The 11,319-nt window shown below is 34.7% G+C and overlaps 1 protein-coding gene across 3 annotated transcripts; it reads right to left on the bottom strand.

Annotated features, from left to right (window-relative positions):
* Positions 1-412: 412 nt before the first annotated feature.
* On the bottom strand, positions 413-3,513 carry LOC131043617 (L-type lectin-domain containing receptor kinase IX.1). Of its 3 annotated transcripts, none has more exons than XM_057976851.2 (2): positions 1,430-3,512; positions 413-540 (listed from the first exon to the last, which is right to left on the bottom strand). In XM_057976851.2, exon 1 carries the CDS (start codon positions 3,325-3,327, stop codon positions 1,447-1,449), a length of 1,881 nt encoding a protein of 626 aa, XP_057832834.1. In that variant the 5' UTR covers positions 3,328-3,512; the 3' UTR covers positions 413-540; positions 1,430-1,446. The 3 variants fall into 3 exon arrangements, with proteins under 3 accessions (XP_057832834.1, XP_057832835.1, XP_059073948.1); XM_057976852.2 differs by having other exon boundaries at positions 446-2,546; positions 2,715-3,513; XM_059217965.1 differs by having other exon boundaries at positions 446-988.
* Between the last annotated feature and the right edge of the window lie 7,806 nt (positions 3,514-11,319).

Here is an 11,319-nt window from a genome sequence, read left to right as displayed (position 1 = left end):
GATCCTCCTCCATTGAGGCTTGGGCTATCATTGCAATGCAAAGAACAGTATGATCATGACAAACACCAATCAACTTTTTCAGTTCCACTTTTCCCTTTCTGTGTGGGGTTTAATTTTGTGTCCAAAGAAGACCTGTCCTCCCTGCTAATGAAACTCCCCCTTCACGCCCTACGGATTCCTTTAGGGTCACTAGTCCATCTGCAAGGTATTCTGGAGCCATGTACCCCTGTGTGTCTTGTCAAAACATTTATCTCTGATTTCGCCATTGAGTGTCTTGAAGAATATTTATCCCTGATTCCGCCATTCCAAAATTCGCAATTTTAGCTCTGAAACTTCCAGCCAAGAGAATATTGCTACTTTTCACATCCTTTTTCATAAGACCAGGGGTTGTATAGTCGTGAATGTATTGAAGCCCTTTAGCAACATCCAAGGCAATTTGCAATCTGATCTTCCATGAAAGAAGTATAAAGCTCAAAGTAGAAGCATTCTGCTCCGAAATGGATTCAGGATCATGGCACCAGCAATTAAGAGAACCATTCTCTGCATCATCATAAATTATGATAAATTTATATTCTGAACCTAAGTTACCAGAAATGAGAAACTAGAAATGCAACGCAACGACAATGTGACTAGAAATGGAATATTTCAAGGTTGGTTATATATATAATCAAATCTAAATTAATGATAAAAACTAAATATAATTAAATTTATTTTGATATTCTGAAAAACTAGTGGAAGATAAGCATAAATTATTTTAAGATATTGCAAACATATATATATATAAACATGCAAGTTATATATATAATCAAATTTAAATTAATGATAAAAATTAAATATAATCAAATTTGCCTGCAAAGAAAAGCCGTTAGAAACGAGAAACCATTTCTTGCGTTGAAACGCAAAACGACGGGAGATCGTTGCGTTTCTGGCAACTAAGCTCTGAACTGATGCCAAATCCTCCCAGTTTCACCAATGTACTATAATTGACCTGCAAAATCTTCAGCACTTCAGATGCTTCTCTTATCTACTTTATGGCATAAACTTAACCATCTAAATTGTAAACAGAGCCCTCTATGTTAAGGGGTGCAGTAAAATTTTATATTTATATATTCTGCTAAATTGAATATACAAAATAATAAATACATGGGAACATTAAGATCTTTAGATTTTGGAACTTAAAATGAAAATTCAGGGCACCACTTGCTTACAGCACCCATTAAATATTTTAAAAAGCCTCCCTCCTAAATGTATATATGACTGTATTAATGCTCAAAGCGGTCTATATATCATGCAACCTTAATGTATATATGACTGTATTGATGCTGCAGACTGCAAAATCAAAAGAACTCACAAACAGATAGCCCATAACATGAAAGTTATCCAGGTAGGCTCACATTAGCCAATAACCAAGAGAATTATAAGAGATTACCAAATCTAGAGATAGATCTATCGTGGACTCAAAGTCGTTGGAAGAGAGTGTGGAAGTGAAGACTTGGTGGTAAATGTTGTGTAAGCATATGATGGTACAGGCATTGCATGTGGAAGACCAGGTGCTTCAACTTCAAAGTTCAGTAACTTCAGCACTTGCTTCATTTTGGGGCGACTAGCAGCATCAGGATGAGAACACCACAACCCCACTACCATCAATCGTTCCATTTCTTCTTTTTTAAACTCTCCATTTAATCTCACGTCTGCACCCTCCAATAGTCTACCTCGACCATACAGATCCCATGCCCACGCTACAAGCCGCATGTCGAAATCTACCAAGCTCACATCTATTACTCTTTTCCCAGAGGCTATTTCCAAAGCCACTGCTCCAAAGCTGTAAACATCAGATTGAGGACTAGTTTTTCCTGATGCGACACATTCAGGGGCAAGATATCCCAATGTTCCTGCAGCTCGGGTGGTCTGAATTAGACGATCATGTGTCACCATGCGCGCTAAGCCAAAATCCCCAATCTTTGCACTGAAATTGCTATCCAACAAAACATTACTGGATTTTATATCTCTATGCACAACGCATTCATCCCATTCTTCGTGAAGATACAATAGAGCAATCGCAATTTCACTAGCTATTTTGTACCTAAAACTCCACTGCAGCACTTGCCGCTCTTCTTCTTCTCCTCTTTTGGGGAAAATATGTCTATCTAGGCTTCCATTAGACATATATTCATAGACCAAAAGCAACTGATCTCGCTCTTGGCACCATCCCAGGAGTTGAACAAGATTCCTATGTCTCAAACGACTAACTATACTCACTTCTGAAATAAATTCTTTAATCCCTTGCCTTGAACCTTCTGATATGCGCTTTACAGCCACAATCTCATTTGTTTGAACAAGATTACATTTATACACTCCACCGAAACCTCCCTCCCCAAGCTTTTGAGTTTCGCTGAAATTGTTAGTTCCGACTATTAGATCATCCATTTTAAACCGTCGTGGAATGTGATGTAGAAGCTTTTCAAGATCCATACCTTCTAGCATTTGACCAGCGATGGATGCAGCTCTCTTCCTTCTGAAAATGTAGAAGTAAATCCACAGCGCACCTGCGATACAAGCCACAATGCCAGATCCAACACCCACAAATAGTTTTGTACTTGAAGACGGGGATGGTGACGGTGATAGTGCAGGGGACTGAGATTGAACTAACGTTGGCTTTTCGAAAACAGGAATCAAGAGCGTAATATTAGGAAAAATTGAGTTTGACGACATACCATTAGCAGACTTCAAATCCTCGAGAGTTGCATCAAATTTTTCACTGATGGATTCCAGAGTGTCTGCTTCCTGCACAACATATGTTATCTGCATCTTGATCCCTTCACTAATTTGGGCTCTGGAGGGACACTGGCACCTGATTGGAAAGATACCCGGAGTACCAATAGTGAGATTTTCTGGTACCAAAGTAGGATTTGCAATTTCTACAGCCTGATATGTGGTCAAATGCTCAAAGTTCTCTGTTGAAATCTTCCAAAAGGTACCACCGGGCGGTATAACGAACGTTATGTTGGCCTGGGAATAATTTCGCATGCATGTACATGCGATGGGAATAAGCAAACTTTGCCCTTCAGCTAAAGAAGAGGTATCATCAGGAAAATCATTGGCTGTTGCTATACTTGACGGGGTAACAAGAAACAAATCACCGATAGTCCTCAAATTTAGGTAATTAGGAGCTTGGGCTTTATAAAAGACATATGTATCACATGATGTTGGGCCATCAGAGCAGCTATAGCCTGTAATATTGCTTGTTTCATCTTGTCCTTTGATTTTGGCAGCAATACAGAGGAGGAGAAAAGATAGGAATACCAGTTTGCAAAAGGCTTGAAACATGGTGGTCGAGGAATGAAGTGGAAAGATATGCAGTTGCCTTCAAAAGCAAATTGGGGAAATGGTTGCAGAGGATTATGCTCTACCAGCCATGTTTTTCTTTGTGATGATAGCTTTCGTGAGCAGGTCGAACACGCCAATTCATTGATAGTGACTTAAGTCAGTTCAGAGCAGGAGGTATTTTTCTGAATTGGGGACGGAATTCCGGAACATTTTTTATTAGTCATTAAGTCAATAATCTTGTAGGAATTAATCACAACCACCATCATTTACTCCTTTGACTCCACCGTAGCACATTCCATCATCTCCTACGTATGGCCTTCCCACAGATTTTAGTTGATATTTTTATATAGTAAAATCTTTACTTCCAGATTTTGCATTTTGGCAACTGACAACTGGATTTAGTATTGTAAGTTTTATTTTTGTTAGGTATGAATAGAAGTGTGTAGAAAGTTCTCTTTGGGTGTAGCAACAGAAAAGTAGTCTTCTTTAAAAAAAGACAGAATATAACAGAGTGTGCGGCAAATGTATTTACAAGAAGATAACAAGATAACAACAGAGTTTGTGGTTTAAAAACAGAATATTATGGTTTTTTTGTATTTTCAGTATAATCAGAAAATGTAGATCTTCTTTTATTTGGATTTGGCATGAAATATACATATGAATACATGATATTGTAAATGTATTTTTATTTTATCACTGGTATTGTTGTGTTTGTTTTATGTCCTCTGCCTCTTTGTCCATAAGTGGTATCAGAGCTGAAGGTTAAAGGTTTTTGGGTGAAGTGACTGAGAAAGTTTTTCAAAGAGATAGAAGGGTTTTTCCACAGTCTATAATGGCAGCTCCAAGCACAAGTTTGACAAATCCACAAATCCCACAGTTTAATGGAAAAAAATATGATTATTGGGCAATCACAATGAAGGCATTATTTTGTGCACAAGATTTATGGGAGTTTGTTGAAAATGGCTACCAAGAACCAGTAGATGCAACAACATATAATGCATTAACTCAAGCAAAGAAATACTTATTGAAGGAAAATAAAAAAGAAAGATTCAAAAGCCCTCTTTTTCATCTTTCAAGGAGTGAATGAAAGCATTTTTCCAAGGATTCAAGCAGCAACAAAGTCCAAGCAAGCATGGGACATTCTTCAAACAGCCTATCAAGGAATGGAAAAGGTAAAAATAGCTAAGTTGCAAATGTTAAGAAGGGATTTTGAGACCATCTACATGAAAGAATTAGATACAATAGACTCATTTTTCACTCAAATCATTGGATTGGTAAACCAAATCAGATCTCATGGTGAAAACCTTGAAGAAAGAAGAGTGGTTGAAAAGATTTTGAGAAGTTTGCCTACAAGATTTGAATCTATTGTGGTGGCCATAGAAGAGACAAAGAATCTCTCACAATTTTCAATGGATGAGCTTCATGCTTCACTCATTTCTCATGAGCCTAGACTGAGCAGGTCAACAAATTCAAATTTGGAGCATGCATTCAAGACACAAGTCTCAATTAGCCATGGTAGAGGCAGGGGAAGAACAAATTTCAGAGGTAGAGGAAGAAATGCATATAGAGGTGGAAGAGGCAGCCCATCAAACTCAAGTGGAAGATGTAGCAGCCCATCAAGCTAAAGTGGAAGAGGCAACTATCAAACATCAACTCAAAATCAGCCCCAAAGCCAAAGATATGACAAATCCTCAGTCCAATGTCATTATTGCAAGAAATTTGGGCATTACATAAATGAATGTAGAAATAAGCAATATGATTCTAGACAACAAAGTGCAAATTTTACCAAAGAAAATCAAACTCAGGACAGCATGTTCATAGCTTGTAATGTTGTACAAGAAAGTGAGAAAGATATATGGTTTTTAGACTCAGGTTGTAGCAATCATATGACTGGAAGTTTGGAAATGTTTTCAAGTTTGGATGAGAGTGTAAAATCCGATGTAACATTGGGGAATGACAACAAAGTTTCAGTTATGGGTAAAGGAAGTGTCAACATTCTAACCAAAATGGGGGAGAAAAAGTATATTTCAAATGTGTATTTTGTTCTTGGGCTGAAACATAACTTAATGAGTATAGGGCAGCTCATTCAAAAGGGATATAGAGTCTATTTCAAGAACAAAGAATGCACAATTTTAGACAAATTTTCAAGCAATCAGCTCATAGCAAAAGTTCAAATGACAAGCAATAGAATGTTTCCCCTAAGGATAAAACCAAATTTGAAAGTAGAGCTTTCTCAAGAACATGACACAATGAATCTACGAGTGCATGAAGAAAAAGTTGGAGCAGTCCCCCAAGTAGTTTATTAAGCTGAAATTAAAGATGAAAATTGGTTATGGCACTTAAGATTTGGGCACCTGAACTTTGGAAACTTAAACTTTTTGCATAAGAAGAAAATGGTGAAGGGGTTGCCACTAATAGAAAAACTGGATAGAATATGTTAAGGATGCATTTTGGGTAAACAACATAGACAATCGTTCCCAACCGGAAAGTCAATTCGTCCAAACAAGCCATTGGAGATTATTCATTCAGATTTGTGTGGACCAATGCAAACACCCTCCATTGGTGGGAGTTACTACTTCTTGACATTCATTGATGACTTCACAAGAAAGATATGGGTCTACTTTCTAAAACATAAGCATGAGGTGTTTGATTATTTCTGTCAATTCAAAGTTCTTGTTGAGAAATAAAGTGGGCACTACATCAAAGCATTGAGAACAGATAGAGGTGGTGAATACATTTCAAATAACTTCATAAGATTTTGCAAAGACCATGGAATCCACAAACAATTTACTACAAGGTATACCCCACAACAAAATGGTGTAGCTAAAAGGAAAAATAGAACAATAATGGAAATGGCAAGAAGCATGTTGAAGGCAAAACATTTGTCAAATGAGTATTGGGCTGAAGCAGTAGCATGTGCAGTATATATAATTAATAGATCTCCTACTAAAAGTGTTATCAATATGATTCTGGAAGAAGCATGGAGTGGAAGAAAACACAATGTTTCTCATATGAGAGTATTTGGATGTGTGGCATATGCACATGTGCCGGATGAGTTGAGAAGAAAGTTGGACAACAAAGGAGAAAAATGTATATTTGTGGGATATAGTGATGAGTCAAAGGCATACAAGTTATACAATCCAATCAGCAAAAAGGTTATAATAAGTAGAGATGTGCAGTTCGTAGAAGATGAAGCATGGGATGGAACTTTGGATAAAGCAATCAATATTGCAACCAACATACCACAAGAAGAAAATGGAGATTTTATATCAGCAAGTAGTCCTTCAAATGTGACTCCTCCTATAGTTGTTCAAGGTCAACAAAGTGGACAACAAATGACACCATCAAGTGTAAGGACAACCCCACACACTCAAGCAAATACTCCATCAAATGTGCAAGTAACACCATCTTCAATTGGCAGTCTTGGTGTTGGACCATTAAGCCCACCTTCAACAAATTCAAGTGATATGTCCAATCCTACATTAGAAAGCTTGACGAGACAAAAAAATTAGAAGTTTAAGGGAGATTTATGAACAAAATGAAGGTGAAAATAATAAAGGCTAGACTTCTCTTTTTGGTTTATACTCACATGTAGATGATCCAATTCATTTTGTAGAAATTATTAAGGAAGAAAAATGGGGGCAAGTAATGGATGAATAAATTGATGCAATTGAAAAGAATGAAACATGGGAGTTAGTTAGTCTCCACAAGGAAAAGAGGTGATAGGAGTGAAGTGGGTTTACAAAACAAAATTGAATGCAAATGGAGATGTGCAAAAACAAAAGGCAAGGTTGGTGGCAAAAGGTTATTCACAACAACCCAGGGTAGACTACAATGAGACATTTGCACCGGTTGCCTGCTTAGACACCGTGAGAACAATACTAGCCATAGCAACTCAAAACAAGTGGGCAGTATATCAAATGGATGTGAAATCAGCTTTCTTAAATGACATTTTAGAAGAAGAAGTCTATGTGGAGTAGCCACTTGGATATGAGATTTTGGGTCATGAAAACAAGGTTTATAAGCTCAAGAAGGCATTTTATGGACTCAAACAAGCCCCAAGAGCATGGTATAGCAGAATTGATAGTTATCTTTTACAAAATAGATTCAATAGGCGCAACAATGAGCCTACATTGTATACCAAGATGAATGAGCAAGGTGAGATAATAATTGTTTGTTTATATGTTGATGACTTGATATTCACTGGTGATCTTTCAATTGACATGTTCAAATCAGCTATGAAGAAAGAATTTGAGATGACTGATTTGGGTTTAATGAGATATTTTCTTGGCATTGAAGTAAGTCAAAATGATAAAGCTATTTTCATTTCACAATCTAAGTATGCAAATGATATTTTGAAGAGGTTTAATATGATGAATTGCAAATCAGCACCAACACCAATAGTGACAGGTTTGAAGTTGAGTAAAAATGACAAAGGAGCTAATGTAAATCCAACTTTGTATAAAAAACTTGTTGGTAGTCTCATGTATCTAACAGCCACAAGGCCGGATATAATGTTTGGAGTTAGTCTCATTTCAAGGTTCATGGAGTCTCCAAAAGTTACACATTGGAATGCTGGAAAAAGAATTTTGAAATATGTTAGTGAAACAAAGAATTATGGAATATTTTACTCAAGGTCAAATAATTTCAAGTTGATAGGATACACAGATAGTGATTATGCTGGCAGCATAGATGATAGGAAGAGCACTTTAGGCTATGCTTTTCATTTTGGATCAGGCGTAGTATCATGGGCTTCAAAGAAACAACCAATTGTTACTCTTTCATCAGCTGAAGCAGAGTATGTAATAACTACAGGGGCAGCGTGCCAAGCAGTTTGGATGAGAAGAATGTTGAAAGAATTGAGGCATGAACAAGAAAGTGCAACAAAGATATATTGTGACAACAACTCAGCTATAACATTATAAAAAAATCCAGTATTTCACAAAAGGAGCAAGCATATAGACACAAGGTATCACTTCATCAGGGAGCTGATCGACAATGGAGAAATAATTTTGGAACATTGCAAGTCAGAAGACCAATTTGCTGATATCTTCACCAAACCACTAGGAAAAGAAAGTTTTGTGCATCAATGAAACAACTTGGGTATTGCAGATGGTAGTTGTGATTAAGGGGGAGTGTAGGAATTAATCACAACCACCATCATTTACTCCTCTGACTCCACCGTAGCACATTCCTATAGACATTTATTCTCCATCATCTCCTACGTATGGCCTTCCATGTTGTAGGACAAATTTGAGTAGATATTTTTATATAGTAAAATCTTTACTTCCAAATTTTGCATATTGGCAACTGGATTTAGTATTGTAAGTTTTCTTTTAGTTAGGTATGAATAAAAGTGTATAGAAGGTTGTCCTTGGGTGTAGCAATAGAAAAGTAGTCTTCTTTAAAAAAAGATAGAACAAAACAGAGTGTGTTGCTGCAAACGTATTTACAAGAAGATAACAAGATAACAACAGGGTTTGTGGTTAAAAAACAGAGTATTATGGTTTTTTTTGTATTTTCAGTATAATCAGAAAATGTAGCTCCTCTTTTATTTGGATTTGGCATGAAATATACATATGAATACATGATATTGTAAATGTATTTTTATTTTATCACTGGTATTGTTGTGTTTGTTTTATGTCCTCTGCCTCTCTGTCCATCAAATCTGGCTATCCCAAAAAAACTCAAAGCGGATATCCCTGTTTAGAGACCATATCAAGAGTTACTGCTTAGATATGTTTGTGACACAAAATATCACTTACAAGATGAGACCGTCATATAAACAATTATCATTTATGTCAAAATAATTATTGTAAAAAAGTGCAGTAATGGTGTAGAGACAAAAACAAATTATGTCATTTCTTTATGTCATGGTAATTCTGCAGTTCTCCAAATGTTAATTGGATACGACTCCTCATAGTGGTGTTTATTTCCTTTCACATTTGCATTTTGACCTGTCAATTTTTGTATGGGCATGGTCTTTGTCTAATAGCTATCCAAAGGAAATGTATATGCAATTAACTAAGACATATGGCATATGAATTAGACTTCTAACTTTTAAAAAAACTCTTTTTATAGGGGTTTAGACTCAAGTTGAGCACCTTAATTTTAGGCTTCTCAAAATCGTATGTGAAAATTTCAAATCACATCCAATTTTTTACAACAAACTTACTTGGGAAGTCCCTTGCTTATAACTAAGGTTTTAGAGCCACATCATCAAATATTTCAGCATGCTTTTTGCCAAGGTGTCCAAAACAGCCCTAAAAAAGGTGATACCATTAGTTGTGCATAAGGGACCCCCATACTTGTGTAGCTGATGTGGCATGACATGACTGGTTGCTTTTTACAACTAAGGGTACATTTCATTTAATTATGAGTATTAAAATCACAACTAGTGGTGCAATGTTGTCAAAAAAAATTATACATTAAATTAAGTATGGGTATCAAATCAAGAACTATCACAACAATTGGAACCCACTCAACTACTAGGTCGTCTCCCCTATGTCATGTATGCTTGTTAGTTGGATAGCCAAGGTTTATTATAATAATATTTGAATAGACCCTGGCTATCCAAATCTTATATTGTTATAATATTATTAAATTTTAATATTCTTACATTGTTTTAATTTTATAATGATTATAAATCTATTATACTATAATTAGTATTATCTTATATTTTTTATTATATTAATATTTTTATATTATCATAATTAAAAAATACTATTATATTAAAATTAATATTACATTATATTATTCTATTTTATATTATTATAATTATTATCTCTATTATTATATTTTACTAATACAATGTAAATATTAAGATTTAAAATATTAAACGTATGAAACTGTTCATGCAAATAAGTTTAATCTTCAATCTAGGTATTAATTATTATTATTTAAAGATTATATTATTTCAAATTTATTATTTTGTCCAGGGGGTTGAGCTTAGTTGGTTAAAGCATTGAGTTCTCAATGCGGAGACCCAAGTTCAACTCCCATGAGGGACACCTTTGTGTTGTGACTCTTGGTCTTCCATTGGTTGTTTCTATGTTGTGACCCTTGGTCTTCCAATTGTTGTTTCTAGTTTGGTGCTCAAAAGGAGCTAGTATTTGTAATAAGTTTGCTCAAGATGAGCTGATACTTGTAATAAGTTTGTAATGTGGATGCTCAGATGAGTAATAATGATTCTATGATACTTAATACAAAAATTTATTATTTTAATTTAAAATAAATATAATAAAAAAATTTCACTTATTTTATTTTATTATTTTTATAAATATTTAATTAATTACAATTCTAATTATATAAATATTAAATAGAAATTAATGATTAAACGTAAATTGTAATGTCAATAAAATAAAATAAATAATTATTTAATGATTTTGAACTGGATAAAATTTTGTTGCACCAAGATCGAAAAGAAAATAAATATTTTATTATTATCTATGCATAATTCATTGCATTACCTGGTATCGTACAACTGGTAATTTGAAACAACATGTTTGCATTCTTCGTACTTTATTTGCAATAACGTTTCTTTTTAATAGTAATCTGAATGTAGTTTCTTGGCTATGGAAGGATGCTTTTTCATGGCAAAGAGTTGTTCCCAACGTGATAGTATTTTTAGACATTCCATACATGATATTTCTCACAAGGAAAGCCTATCAACTAATTAACATGTAGAAAGGCACATGACTAAAGGTTCAATACAAGTCATGATTTATTGTTCACTTTCAACTCACAATTTAAACTATATTATATTACTAAAAAATTGCTTGCAAATTTTAATTGCTTTATTTTTTTAAAAATGTATTATTTACTATTACAATATGATATTTATTTTTGTGAGAATTTGCCAAGATCTAGAGGCAATGGAAAGCACAAATAAGAGACAAAATATATGATAGGAATAAACTTTATTCTATCAAGATGCAAAATATGATCAACTGGATCATTACAAGATGTTCAATGAATGCCCGTACAAACAAT

Source organism: Cryptomeria japonica, chromosome 1, assembly GCF_030272615.1.
Source record: "Cryptomeria japonica chromosome 1, Sugi_1.0, whole genome shotgun sequence".
Lineage (NCBI taxonomy): Eukaryota > Viridiplantae > Streptophyta > Pinopsida > Cupressales > Cupressaceae > Cryptomeria > Cryptomeria japonica.
Note: the sequence above shows the minus strand (reverse complement) of the source record. Positions and strands in the feature narration are given on the sequence as shown.

Coding starts and splice junctions, on each gene's coding strand:
- LOC131043617 (XM_057976851.2), bottom strand. CDS start 3,327: ATGTTTCAAGCCTTTTGCAAACTGGTATTCCTATCTTTTCTCCTCCTC.